At 30.4% G+C, this 14957-nt stretch overlaps 2 protein-coding genes across 2 annotated transcripts; both read right to left on the reverse strand.

Moving 5' to 3' along the window:
• Positions 1-280: 280 nt before the first annotated feature.
• Positions 281-2203, reverse strand: LOC140875453 (probable membrane-associated kinase regulator 2). Its single transcript, XM_073279138.1, has 2 exons — positions 731-2203; positions 281-627 (listed from the first exon to the last, which is right to left on the reverse strand). Exons 1-2 carry the CDS (start codon positions 1998-2000, stop codon positions 503-505), a joined length of 1395 nt encoding a protein of 464 aa, XP_073135239.1. The 5' UTR covers positions 2001-2203; the 3' UTR covers positions 281-502.
• Positions 2204-7050: 4847 nt separating this feature from the next.
• LOC140875886 (glycosyl hydrolase 5 family protein-like) lies at positions 7051-9205 on the reverse strand. Its single transcript, XM_073279711.1, has 3 exons — positions 8461-9205; positions 7757-8348; positions 7051-7581 (listed from the first exon to the last, which is right to left on the reverse strand). Exons 1-3 carry the CDS (start codon positions 9043-9045, stop codon positions 7145-7147), a joined length of 1614 nt encoding a protein of 537 aa, XP_073135812.1. The 5' UTR covers positions 9046-9205; the 3' UTR covers positions 7051-7144.
• Positions 9206-14957: the final 5752 nt, after the last annotated feature.

The following is a 14957-nucleotide window of genomic DNA, read 5'->3' on the forward strand; positions in this document are numbered from 1 at the left end:
GAGAAATGATTTATTAATTGTATATGCATCAATTTGTCAATTAATGTCACGCTTCCTGCCTGCTCAAACTTAAATATTGTCCCCTTAATCGACTTGCATTGGTATTGCTTACAAATATTAATATTGACTTATAATTTTTTCAACAACTTAAACTAACTCATAATTTTTCTAATTAATATTTATTAACAGTAAACGTACAGGCAGCTTCTTTTACAGATAAAGCTGAAAAGACAGTGTATTATAATACTTTGATACAAAGAAATAATAATCATACCTAATAATTCATTAATCATTCCTGAGTGATTTTGATTATAGATATTATTGAATTGAATCTCTTAAATCGAGGCAAACAAGAATCTCAAAAGACATGCATACATAACCTAGGTGCTTTTTCCCTACTTCCAAGCACTTGAACTCACTAAATTTTACATTTTACACTTTATTCTATATTATATATATAAATATTAATTATACAACACGGATAATTTACAATTAGCGAAGATCATTCCAAGTCGTCTTTAGTTTCTTCCCCTGAAAATGATGACGATGAAGAATCCGTTGACATTATTACAGATTTCTCGTACGATGGATCACTCACCGAGCGAGACAATACCGAAGATTCCACTTCTGAAAATTTAATTTAATTTTATAAAGGGTATTAATTAATTAATTATTTCAACTAATAAAAGTTCGGTGAAATTTTGGGATAAAATATTAGTTGAAAAATTACCTCTTGTTGCGTTGAATGATTTCTTGCAATGGAGAATGGCGCCTTGAATGCCATCGTGGATTTGGAGCAATGAGTCATCACGGCGGCTGGAAGCCATCTTCCCGGGCGGCAGCGGCGGCGTGTCGATGGCGGAGGCTGACCGGCTTTTGCCCAGATGCTTACGCACTACTTTTAGCCCTGCTTGCAGATTATTGTTTATCGAAGCTTGCTTAGGGTGAGTACTATTCACGCTGCCGGCCGACGACGCGGCGGATTTAGTCGTCTCCCGGCCTCCTTTCTCCGCCGTCACAGAAACCGCTCCGCCTCTCTTGGAAGCTCCGGCTGAAAAGTTCAACTGCCCAGAAAACTTCAACTTCTCCACATAACGTTTCGAGACGCGAACGTACAAAGGCTTCACCATTTTTATGTACTTTTGCACCACTTCTTTGGTCAATTTTCTCTCTTCTGAAGCCGCCGTTGAGTCAGAATCTTCTTCATTATTCTTAGTACATTTGCCGCCATGCTTACTCTTTGAGCTATTATCTTTGGTGAATAAAGAAACAAGAGGCATTCTTACTTCCTCAGCTTTACACATCACGGTGAGAAACTTACCGCTCAGTGTACTCTGTTTTACTTGAAATTCCAGAGGAGAGGAACTTTCATGCCCATTAGCCTCGATTTTCTCCATTTTTTCGGCCTTTTCAAGAATCCCATTTACAGATTTCGATTTCTTGAGCTTCAGAAGAAGCACCCGGAACTTGGTTGCTGATTTCAGTAGAAAAACAGGGAATCTGGAGTTCTCTTCCGAATCATTCAAAATAATGCTACCGGGCTCCACCGAAACCAAACTCCCTTTGAAAAGAACTTCTTCCGAAGGGGAAAGAGTGAGTTCATGATTCTGATCAGAAGTAACAGTAATGTTCATGACCTCCCCTTCCTCTTCTTCTTCTTCGTCTTCTTTCTCACTCTCCGACAACTCTTCACCTCCATTCTCACTTTCCGTTTCGTTTCCATTCGCAGTCCTTGGAGATCCTTGGTAATTTCCCTCTGTTTTCTCCGACGATTCCTCTTCATTGTCGCTCTCATCTTCCGGCATGGCGAATTCCAGGTCAAAATACGGACCGTCCTCGCCGTCTGAAGATTCAGGACTCGCGGCCGAGGTAGAAGTGAAGATGGTTTTCGCGGCAGCGAGTGGCTGAACAACGGTGGTGTTTTCTGCAGTGATGACGCTGCATCCTCCAGTTTCGCCGCTGGGAGTACGCCAGTATTTGAGTAAACTGAAGGCTTCCATGGTTGGTAGAGCCAGTATAGCTTTCAAGAGGGGCAAAACAAGAAAAGGAGCAACTTTTAAAGGCGTATGTGTAAAGAGATCACTTAAAGACAAGGACTTTAAGAAGAGGGGAAGGAAACTGAAGAGTGGAGCTTTAATGGAGGATAGGCTACAGATGAGACGAGCGGGTGAAAGGGATGGATGGTAACAGTGAAAGTGCTAAGGTGTGTTTGGTAAAGTCCATGTTTGAGTTTGACCATATAGTTATTAATTATATTTAAATATCCAACAATTTTATTCAACGACACATTGCCATGCTGGGAGGGAGAAGAGAGGTTTTCCTTCATAAAATCTCTGCCATATTTTTTTCTTATCCTAACATATGACCCTACTCAACTGCACGGTATTAAATTTTTTTTAAAAAAACAACTACACGATTTTAAATTTTAAAATTATAACTTTAAATTTTTTCACCTTTTTTTTTTATTTATCAACTTATAACGTGGATTGAGTAAAATATGAAAATGGACTAGGATCTCGGATCTCGTCCATATCTTAGATCTAAAGTGTTAAATGATCTATACTTTATCGGAAAAAATCATCTATGTTAAATGGCTGCTCTAGCAAATTTTTTGTTAATATGACGAGTTGGCTTGTATCCCTCGCAAACATATTCTTCTGTCAACATGAAATATAAATGTAATCCAGCTAAACTTAATTATTGAATATTTGTGTTTTTTTTTGTGGCATGAATATTTGGGTTTGACCCGTATATAATTGTGGCGAACTTTTTTTTTATTTTTTTTATTTTATCGAATATATTAATTGCTCATGAGAGTTTATCTTAATTATTTTTATTAAGTCTAAATGAATTTAATAAATATAAATTATATATTAAAATATTCATGAAAAATGTAATTTTTAAATTAGAGAAATATAATATTCTTATTTAAATTTTTTATTTTATTCTAATAATAGATTTTTATATATTTGTCATCATTAAAATTTTAAAATATATAAATCAATATCAAAGGTATTATCTTTCATCTAAGAGCTAACTCACGAGCCTAATAACGAATATGTTCATTAGCTAACGAGCCAAATATCTTAAAACTTGAGCTTGAATCGTTTATCTCGACGAACCTCATTAAACGAGCCAAACAACTTGGTTCATTTACCTTCCTAAGAGAGAACATGCAGTGCGAGTTCAACTCGCACGTTTAAACAAGCTTATGCGGTTATTTTTTTTTTTTGTAATAAAAACATCCTTTCAGGGAAAATAGTTTTAAAAACAATTAATAAACATAAATTTTGCGGCAAATGTTAATTAATTAGCACTCCAAATTTTATTATTATTATTTTTTTATAGTTTAATTTATCATGTATTTCAAAACTTTCGAATATAAAAGTTGAATCATACAATTTATCATGTTGTTTTTTGTTATTAAAATTTTTTAGAGTAACATTTATATATATTTAATTATTCGTGAAAGCATTATAAACTCGCTTGATTTTTCATATATTAAACAATATTCAAAATTCAACACAAAGAATGCCAAATACCTATGATATTCTACAGAATGTGAAACGCCAAAAGATTTGTAATATGTAAATGAGCAATTCAAAATGTGGCTATTTCAGGAAAAAAAAAATCAAAATGTGACATAATAATATATATATATATATATATATATATATATGTATGTATGTATATGTATGTATGTATATGTATATATGGTTTCCCAGAAAAGTAGCAACATAAAAAAATAAAAATAAAGAGGACCAAATGCAGCGAATGTATCCATATCCATATCGAGTTAAATTATTAATATATTTCTTTGGTTAACGTAACGTGAGAAGAAACAAACAAATCCATATCCGAAAAAAGTAAACCCCTTAAAAAAAGTAAATTAATAATTAAAGTAACTTGGCACATAATTACTACAACCAGGAAATTTTTTGAAAGCTGTTACTGAGAAAATGACTCGAGTATCCTCCTTGGAAGCTAAAATTTTAGAATATAGCTAAAATTTTCATTACTTTTCTTGACCCCAACATCCTTTTAACACCAAACACAGCCTTAATAAACAGGAGTACAAGTTTGTCCTTGCTTTACTAGGAAATAAGTAGTGAAAGCGATAACAGATATATAAGCTTTATTTTTTCCTTTTTCACATAGCCGTGGGGCTCGATCGCTGTACAATAATTATTTAATTACTCCATGTTTTAAGTAATTAAGTTTAGCACTAACGTAACAATACAATAATAATTAATGCCCCTCATAATTAAAATAATAATAATTTACTCACAATATATTTATGCACGATTTTTTTGAGTCTGACATTTAAAAGACGATTTCATAATATATTAAAAATTTACTAATAAGATATAATGAAGTGCGGAATAGTATATATCATGCATGCAACGTGTAGAAGAAGTGATCAGTCGGTAGATATATATTGAATTATTACAAATTTACCGATGAAGGAATATGCTGAATGAGGGCGGACAGAGCTATGGATCAATAAATTCTGGAGACCTACTCAAATAACAGTACGATTAAAATAAAGCAAAAGAAATTATATATATGTGTTCATCAATAATTTAACTTCACATTGAATTACTTGTACTAAAGGTAACATGTTCTTATCGTGTATCCTATTTATATTAGATTGTTTGTATGAGTATCCATGAATTTGAGCCAATACATTTCAAATTTATTCATTTCTAAATTTGCTTGGATAAAGAGATTTGAAGCAAATGTTTTCAAATTGTAATTTATCTCATGAGGAAAATAAGTTTGTTGGTACATTAACTTGTCCATGTTTTGGTTTTAGTCATTAACTTTTTCGATGTGGATTTTGGTATATTAACTTTGCATTTCGATGTGGATTTTGGTACACTAACTATTTCAATATAAATATATATATATATATATATATATATATATATATATATTGTGATGGATTTTAAATGGATTATCCAAGATGAATGTCAATTAAAATTCATCTTTAAATCCTTCATATCAAATCCTACATTCCTTGAAATGACATCCATATTGTATTGCATAAATATTTTTTAAAGGCAAAATGTAAATTTTTTAATCATGCATGTATTGAGAAGTATCGATTATAGTTATGTAACTATATTTTGACGGTCAATTTTAGTCTTGTTCATTAAAATCATGTAATTAATTGACTAATTTCACTGTAAAAAAATATTATACGATTTAGATGAGAACAACTGAAATTGATAATTTTAAATATAGTTTTTTATATGACTAATTATTATAATTCAATAAAATTAATATACCAGAATAAAATGTCAACAATCAATATATTCAAACAATAAAATTGATATTTTGATTTTTTAAACGCATATAACATTAGAACAGAAATGGCAACAAGCTAAGTTAGCTTGTTAGGCCATCTCCAACCCATATCCTCTAAATTTCATCCTCTATCCTCTAAAATAGAGATTCGTGATCTTTATTTTTAAAAAACTTTTCCAACCCATATTCTCTAAATATTACCAAATACTCCATTTTCTATTTTTTTTTTTTAAAACATATATATATATAATAAAATAATTACATAATATATTTTTCAAATGTATTAATTGGATATGGTTTAAATAAAAATCGTGTAATATATTAATAATTATGTATTATAATGTTAAACATATAATGAAACAGGGACCAATTAAAAATAATAACAATGAATTTCTATTTAATGTTATTTAAAAATAATAAAATAACAATTAATTTATTAAAAAATTAAAAATAAATCAAATAAATTTTAACTAAACTAAAAAAATGAAACACTAAATTAATTTTAAAATAAAATGGATCAAATTAAAAATGGAAGAACACTCAAATTAATAAAAATTGGACCAATTAACCCACTAATATTTAATTTTAAAACTGAAAATAATATAAAATAATTTAAAACAGGGACCAAAAATAAATTAATCATTTTAAAGGTCTAAATAATAATTTTGGAGGATGATATTTTCGTAAATATACCATACTCTAAAACCATATTCCATTTGAACAGTGATCCTCCAACTTTGGAGGATCACTGTAGCATTCTCCAAAATGAAGAATGCAAATAGAGTATGGTTGGAGGCCAAACCATCCTCCATTTGGGAGAAATTCTCCAAAATGGAAATTGGTTGGAGATTCTCTAAAGACACCCAAAAGAGAAAACCTCATCTGCAGAAAGTCATGTAACATTTCCTGCTTTATTGACAAATGTATTAAATTGAATATTCAAAAATTTATCACATCAATAAAATATAAATGTGATAATTAATTGGTAATGTAACACCGAATGCTACATGCACAAAAAAATTATTAAGATGGAATGGAAGAGTGATTTTTACTATCGATCGATCGAGTTCCACATTGATGGATTTTTCAGTGGAAAAATTATAAACACACGCATGTAGGTTATAAGTTTAATTGCAATATATTTTTATAATCTAACTAGTCGAGTTAAGTATTACTTTAATAATATTGTTCTATTTGCGATTTTAGTTTTTCATTTATTGATGTTTTCAGTTCCACGTTACCATGATCTAATTTTTGTGGGAAAATTTTACTTGACTAAAATTGAAATTTGATTGTTTTGATGACCTAAATTACAATTAGACCAAACCACAAGGCATGCATGCCTTATTCCCTTAAATTTTCTAGAGGAAAATCAAAACCGAAACGAGAGTATTGGTTTTGCACATTAAACACCAAATGCACTATTATCTACAAATTAAAGATATATACTTATATAAAATAAATGTATTCCTAATTGAAATAATTTTTTTTTTGAAGTAGAAGAAAAATATTTTCTTTTTTCAAATTCAATTTATCTTATATCTTGAGGAATACCAAATTAAATCTTCGTGAATTTTACATCTTTCACTACTCACCCATTGCATGTACACGCCGTCATTTCATTGGCTTATATAACTTATGCATGCATTTGGATTGCTAACTAACGGATTTCAATTAATAATATACCTTCTAATTAAATATTCAGTTTTCAGACAAAAATCACGTACAAATATTTGAATCTTAACCGAAAGAAGATTAGAATTTATTATTAATCCACCTCGATCATAACTTTATAAAATATAATCTCTTCCATTTTCTTGATTCTCATTACATTTTACACGTTAATGGGGACAAGCTTAAACCATTGTACTTGAGGATTTTGATCACAAGTAGGAGTATCAGCTAAGTCTTCTGCTAGGCAAAGGCATTTCTTAGTGACAATTGTGGCATCATGAGCTGCATTGTTTTCTAAGCATAGATAACTCCCTTGGGCATTTTGGGCTGCTAGATGGAGCTTGGGTCTCGAAGCAATCTTCCACTTGCTGCTATTGCCGGTGCAATCGTCGGAAACACGGGCAGCACCACCTTCTTCAGCCACCACTAGACACTTTGGACTCCCCACCAACTTGATCGGACCATCTTCTTGGTGTTCCCATCGACTTGCAGTGGTGCATTCGGATAAAACAATGTTGGACGTTTTTCCGACATGAACACATTGGCCGGTTAGAGGATGGAACATCACATAGGACATTGGATGGCATGGATCAGAATCTGTGGAATTACAAATTATAATGATGATGATTTCGGTGATGAACTATTCAAGGGAACGAACCTATATTCACCGTGAAGTACTCTATATAAATTCAAACATATTATAATATTCGCATATGTTATAATTGTATGGTCTTTTAAATGGAACTTTTAAATCTAATAACTTGAAAGATACCTTGGTTGACCTGCCTTGCAAGATGCAATCTCTTGACGAAAGAAAGATTCTTAGGACGAACCCAATCAAAGTCCAAAATCCCATTAGGTTCATACATATTAACTATACCTTCTCTAAGCATATAACTTCCATGAATACCCCATAGTGCCCACTCAATATCATTCGCAACTAGAGCCGACAAGAAGCAGCTCATATACCTGTTATCTGCCTCATTTGCACCTGTTTCATCCATACCCCATTCGCTCAAGTACAGAGGGAAGGAGTTGTTCCCTCTGATCAAGAATAGGTAACTATCCTCGGCGCCTTGTAGCATATTCGCGCATACTAAGTTAGTTTGAGCCTCCCATTGTTCAGCTGAGGTTCCAACTGTGTACCAATGTGCTTCGAACACTATTTTGTTTCTTATAGTCGTGTCAAATGGTTTCGATTTTAGAAACCCTAGTGTTGTGTCGTAGTTTAGACCAGAGATAACTACAAGAATACGAGGGTTTATTCTGTTTATGGTAGCCGCTCCTTGTTGCATGTATTTGTACCAATCCTTCTCGTTTTCTCTTTCACCTCGGAGCTCATTTCTTATGCTCATTGCTACAACCTAAATTGAGAATGGTTTTATTTAATTTTAAATTTATTCTTCATCAATGAAAACCAAAACAAAAAATTAATTTGACATGCATGCATTTTAAGATATATATATATGAACTCACCGTGGGGTTACACTTATACATGGTGGCAACGGTTTCCAATCCACGTAACCATTCATTAGGATCAAAGTTAGCATCCCCGAAGAAGCCATTCCCATCTCCGCCGATGCAACACCAGTTGGGCTCGCTGATATGGTTATCCACCACCGCCATCAGACCATTCCTCCCGAGTTCATTCACCACTGCTTTATGAACTTCGATCACATTCATGTCCAAGAACTGTGGATTGTTTTTCGCAACCCCGGCTTTCGCGTCTTTCAATCCGAGTTTATCGAGTGATTGTGAAACCGTGAGGTTACCGTATTCAGGTCTAGTGATCATGAACGTAGGCCAGGTGAATCTCACACAGTTGAACCCCGTCGCCTTTATCTGTGATACTATGTAACTTAGGGGCTGTTTCTGTAGCCCTTCGGCGAACATGGGCTTTAAATGCGAGGCCCAATTCACGCAGGCGAGTTTCACCCGCTTTCCGGTCGCTTCATCGATGATCCATCTGGACTTTGTTGAGAGAGGGAACGAGTTGCAGAGTGCTGCGGTTTGCAGAAGAACAAACACCAAAATTATTGCTTCTGATTTTGTGAACCTCATTTTGCCAAGAAGTGTGTTGTATGAATCAGCTGTGTAGGATTTTGCGCGTACTTTATACACATGGAATTCAAAGGGTGTGATTCCAAAGTTAGGTGTATTAATTTTTTTTTTTTTTTTTTTTTTAAAAAGGTTGGTAGTATTGAAGATTAGGTCATGGAATGATATCATGTTTCTTGAATTAATTTGCCTTCTGTGTCAAAATAAATTCAGGAGAACTGCCATATAATTAACTTGGAGTAGCTAGCTTTTTCAAATTCGTAGATTAATTATCTTTTTGGCATTCTTCCTGCTTTTGAGCTTGCAACATATTAATTATCAGCACTTTTTGCATGCATGTTAGTCATCCATATATGAATAAAATCTAGAAATTAGAATTGACTTCTCAGCTTGTGTTCAATAGTGATATTTTGGGAGTGTTTGCGATCATTGAAAAAAGTTATTTTTAGATTTTGGCTTAAAAAAATCATTTTTGTGTGTTTTTTAAACCCAAATTATGTGTTATCTTATGCTTAACTTAATTTAAATCCAAAAGCTAGTCATATGGTGATTATGATTCTCCAAAAGTGATTCTAATAAAAATTTCGATGTTAAAATCACTCTAATCACTTATTTTATTTATCAAACACTACTCAACTTTGATTTTTAGATTTTCACATTTGTTTCCAAACACTACCAACTTTTGATTTTTCTTAACTTTTTTATAATCTATAAATTTAATCACTTCTACAAAAAAAAACTTTTGCAAACACTCCCTATATATCTTTCGTAGTCTCCTGTAATATGGTTTCACGAATCTATATCTAAGAGACTGACAAATACAATTCATATTTACAACAAAAAATAATACTTTGACATAAAAAAAAATAAATCTTTTCATGAGTTGTTTCGAATAAAAAATCCGGTTCAAAGAATTGACTCATGATGATACCGTCTCATAAAAATTGACTTATGATGAGACCGTTTTATAAGAATTTTGTGTATTGTATAATATAAAGTACATGACATTAATTCATTGAATATTTTCCAAATAATTGTAGACAGAGAAAGAGAGAGATTTAAAATATATATATAATCCGATCCTCTAAACTTATCTTGTGTACCCCAACAAAAATTATCATACATAATGATGTTTTGAATGTGTGATTGGACATAAATGATGTTTAATGAAATCATAAATGACCCAATTAATTACACTTTAATTACCATCGGATACACAAAATTCGCAATTACATATGGTTTTTTTTAACATATATATAATGTTATATATATAACATGCACCTACAGAAACATGTGAATAGTTTAACTTTATATGTGAATGAATAGTCATCCACTCACATTTAAGTTGCAGCCTTTGATCAAAATAAAAGAAATTTGGGAAAAGAAAAAACGCATAGCGCGTTTTAATGCGAGCGGAGCTCCCGCTAGATAAAAGTTTCTCACTGCTTCTATATTTCAATCATCTCAAAATTTCTATATATGATATGATTAATCCTATATATATTTTAAAAAAATTTCTAATTAGCTAATTTGTCTCCAATTATGAAGAGAAAAATCAAGTAATTTATTCATTGTTTTTTTTATATTTTCAATTTTGATGATATAATAAAAATTCTATCATATTTTTATTTATATTTTAGAGATATATCTAGAATATTGTTTAGATATCCATAATTCTAATTGACTTATACATTAAAATTCTACATGTACTGAGACTTTTTTCTTATAAATAAGGGGTACTCTCTAACCCTTATTATGGTACTTTTTCTACAACTCTTTCATACGTTTTTACACGCTCTTTTATATATTTTTAGATGCTCTTTTATCCGTTTTTACGCACTTTTCATATATCTTTTTCATATCTTTTCTATTGAATCCTATACTGACTTGGCGTCGGAGTGACTCACCCTTTTTTTTGATATACGGAAATATTTTGGAATTATTCGGCTTGATTTATTGAAAAACTAGTTCGTTGATTATCGGTTCAAAATAATTTATTTGATATGAAAGTTTTGAACGCATCAATTTTCATAATATAATTATCTCTTGTTGCCGCATCAGAATCAACATAACATAATTAAATATGAGCGAGAAAAAGGTTTAATGAGTACGTAAGATCACAAAATCTTAGGATTAAATGTCTTTCCTTTATACACAAAATGAATGTGATTCACGTAAGGGCTTATAAATTCAGGTGATGTTAATGTCAAAACGTTGCGTCATTCATTGGAACACTTCATCCGAAAAATGTTGATGTGTATGAATGTCTAGCTTACACATGTGTAGTTGAATCAAAATCACAGAAAATTAAAAGTTAGTGTACCAAAATTAAATTTTAAAAAATTAATAGATCAAAACCAAAACACGGACAAATTAATGGACCAAATATTTTTTTTTTCATTTTATATTTGGCGTGCATTAATGTTAGAGAAAAGTTGATTTCTAACAATTAATAACTTAAAAAATCAACAAATTTTACATAATTTTTTTTATAAACCCAATTGCTTCAAAAATTTCTCAACTATATTTTTTAATATATATATATATATATATATATATATATATATTCTAAATTTAAGCCTTTTATACGAAAATATTTGCCATCTATAGCGATCTTTTTACACTCACGTAGTAAAACTTATCTCTAGAGCAAACAACCTCATGAAAATATTCAATTAATTAATTAATACAATTTTCAATAAAGCAGATATGCCGATGAGTTTTTTCTCTTTTGGGTGTCTAATTAACAAGCTAACTTAGCTTGTTGCCATGTCTGTTGTAATGTTATATGCGTTTAAAAAATCAAAATGTCAATTTTAGTCGTTGAAGATATTTATTTTTGACATTCTATTCTAATATATTTATTGAATTATAATAATTATAGTCATATAAAACTATATTTCAATTATCAATTTCTTTTGTTCTCATCTAAATCGTATATTTTTTTTGCAGTGAAATTAGTCAATTAATTACAAAATTTTAACGAACAAGACTAAAATTGATCGTCAAAATATAGTTACATAACTATAATCGATACATCTCAATACCTGCCTGATTAAAATTTACATTTTTCCTTTAAAAAATATTTATGCAATTCATTATATGGATTTCATTTCAAGGAATGTATGATTTGATTTGAAGGATTTAAAAATGAATTTTAATCGACATTCATTTTGGATATTAATTAATCCATTTGAAATAAGTCACAATCATATTATATATTGACTTAATTGCATAACTTAATATGAGATAAATTACAATTTGAAAACATTTGCTTCAAATCTCTTTATCCAAGCAAATTTATAAATGAATAAATTTGAAATGTATTGTCTCAAATTCATGGATACTCATACAAACAATCTAATATAAATAGGATACACGATAAGAACATGTTACCTTTAGTACACGTAATTCAATGCGAAGTTAAATTATTGATGAACATATATATAATATTTCTTTTGCTTTATTTTAATCGTACTGATATTTGAGTAGGTCTCCAGAATTTATTGATCCATAGCTCTGTCCGCCCTCATTCAGCATATTCCTTCATCGGTAAACTTGTAATAAATCAATATATATCTACCGACTGATCACTTTCTTCTACATATTGCATCCATATATGATATATACTATTCCGCACTCCATTATCTCTTATTAGTAAATTTTTAATATATTATGAAATCGTCTTTTTAAATGTCAGACTCAAAAAAATCGTGAATAAATCTATTGTGACTAAATTATTATTTTTTAATCACGAGGGGCATTAATTATTATTGTATTGTTACATTAGTGCTAAACTTAATTACTTAAAACATGGAATAATTAAATAATTATTGTACAGCGATCGAGCCTCACGGTTATGCATGTAAAAACGGAAAAAATAAAGCTTATATATCTGTTATCGCTTTCACTACTTATTTCCTAGTAAAGAAAGGACAAACTTGTACTCCTGTTTATTAAGGCCGTGTTTGGTGTTAAAAGGATGTCGGGGTCAAGAAAAGTAATGAAAATTTTAGCTATATTCTAAAATTTTAGCTTCCAAGGAGGATACTCGAGTCATTTTCTCAGTAAAAGCTTTCAAAAATTTCCTGGTTATGTGCAAAGTTACTTCAATTATTAATTTACTTTTTTTTTAGGGGTTTACTTTTTACGGATATGGATTTGTTTGTTTCTTAGTTCTCACGTTAACCAAAGAAATATATTAATCATTTAACTCGATATGGATACATTCGCTGCATTTGGTCCTCTTGATTTTTATTTTTAATGTTGCTACTTTTCTGGGAAACCTTTATATATATATATATATATATATATATATATATATATATATATATATATATATTATGTCACATTTTGAATTGATCATTTAGATATTACAAATCTTTTTGCGTTTCACATTCTGAAGTATATCATAGGTATTTGGCTTTCTTTGTTCGACTTTTGGATATGTTTAATATATGAAATTAACATTTACCGCAAAAATTACAATGCTTTCACGAATAATTAAATATATAAATTTTAGTAAATTTTACTCTCAAAATTTTTAATAAGAAATTAACATTTACCGCAAAAATTATGTTTATTAATTGTTTTTAAAACGACGTTTCCCGAAAAGAATTTATTTTATTAAAAAAATAATAATAACCGCATAAGCTTGTTTTAAAAATATTTTTAATTTTGTTTTTTATTATTACATAAGCAATATATATGTTTTGTTTAAATGTGCGAGTTGAACTAGCACATGTTCTTTAACTCGGTAAATGAATCAAGTCGTTCGTGAATTATTCGAAACTCGATTCAATAAACGTTTGTTTGAGCTTGTTTAATGATATTCGTTAGAGCTCATTTAATGAGGCTCGTCAAGATAAAAGAAAAAAACTCAAGTTTTATGATATTCGGCTCATTAGTTCGTTAACATGTTGGTTGTTAGGTTCGCGAGTCAGGTTTTAGATGAAAAGATAACACCTTTTATATTGATTTATAAATTTTACACTTTTACTGATGACATATATATATATATACATATATATATATATATACAATTTTGATATACTGCCCACTTACCGTGCCCACCTAATGTGCCCACCATGAGGTGGCACTCAACTATTGGATGTGATGAATTGTGCGTCCAATAGTTGAGTGTCACCTCATGGTGGGCACATTAGGTGGGCACGGTGGGTGGGCAGGATCACAAAACTCTCTCTATATATATATGTATATATATATAAATCTATTATTAGATTAAAATTAAAATTTTAAATAAGAATAGTATATTTATCTAATTAAAAAATTATGTTTTTAATGAGTATTTAAATTAATAATTTATATTTATTATCTTCATTTAGACTTGATAAAAATAATTAAGAATAAGCTCTCATGAGCTATGAATATATTCGTTAAATAAAGTTCGGCTCAATCATAATCTAGTCAAATCCAAACATTCAATAATTCGGCTATTTTGGTCCAATTGCTAGCATGACACCCAAATATGTTAATGTGACATCAGAAAATGATGAAATGGAATCGAAAAATGCTGATATGTCAAGCTACCACGTCAGCAATTAAACCAAAATAACCGAAAATTAAAATTTAGTGTACCAAAACCAAACTTTGAAATGTAAAGGGAAAACTGCAAATTTGGTCATGTATGTTTGTCACTTTGCGATTTTGGTCTTCTATGTTTTCATATTTAAGTTTTAGTCCTGCATGTTCCGATTTTTGGCAATTTCGTTCCTTTTTATTCGAAAATGCTTACGTGACACTGTACACGTCAGCTCCACATCAACACTGTATTGGTGCCAAGTAAGCGACACGTTGGAAAGAGGAATAAAATTGCCAAAAAAACTAAAGATTGCGGACTAAAACTGAAATCTAAAAATATAAAGGACTGAAATCGCAAAGTGACAAACATAAAG

This window comes from Henckelia pumila, chromosome 1 (genome assembly GCF_033568475.1).
Source record: "Henckelia pumila isolate YLH828 chromosome 1, ASM3356847v2, whole genome shotgun sequence".
Lineage (NCBI taxonomy): Eukaryota > Viridiplantae > Streptophyta > Magnoliopsida > Lamiales > Gesneriaceae > Henckelia > Henckelia pumila.

What these genes read in the sequence shown, in the direction of transcription:
- LOC140875453 (XM_073279138.1), bottom strand. Translation starts at nt 2,000, where the DNA reads ATGGAAGCCTTCAGTTTACTCAAATACTGGCGTACTCCCAGCGGCGAA. An exon ending in ATCATTCAACGCAACAAGAG is followed by an intron (nt 628 to 730) that starts GTAATTTTTCAA and finishes TTAAATTTTCAG; the next exon opens with AAGTGGAATCTTCGGTATTG.
- LOC140875886 (XM_073279711.1), bottom strand. Translation starts at nt 9,045, where the DNA reads ATGAGGTTCACAAAATCAGAAGCAATAATTTTGGTGTTTGTTCTTCTG. An exon ending in TGTATAAGTGTAACCCCACG is followed by an intron (nt 8,349 to 8,460) that starts GTGAGTTCATAT and finishes TTCTCAATTTAG; the next exon opens with GTTGTAGCAATGAGCATAAG. An exon ending in TGCAAGGCAGGTCAACCAAG is followed by an intron (nt 7,582 to 7,756) that starts GTATCTTTCAAG and finishes GTAATTCCACAG; the next exon opens with ATTCTGATCCATGCCATCCA.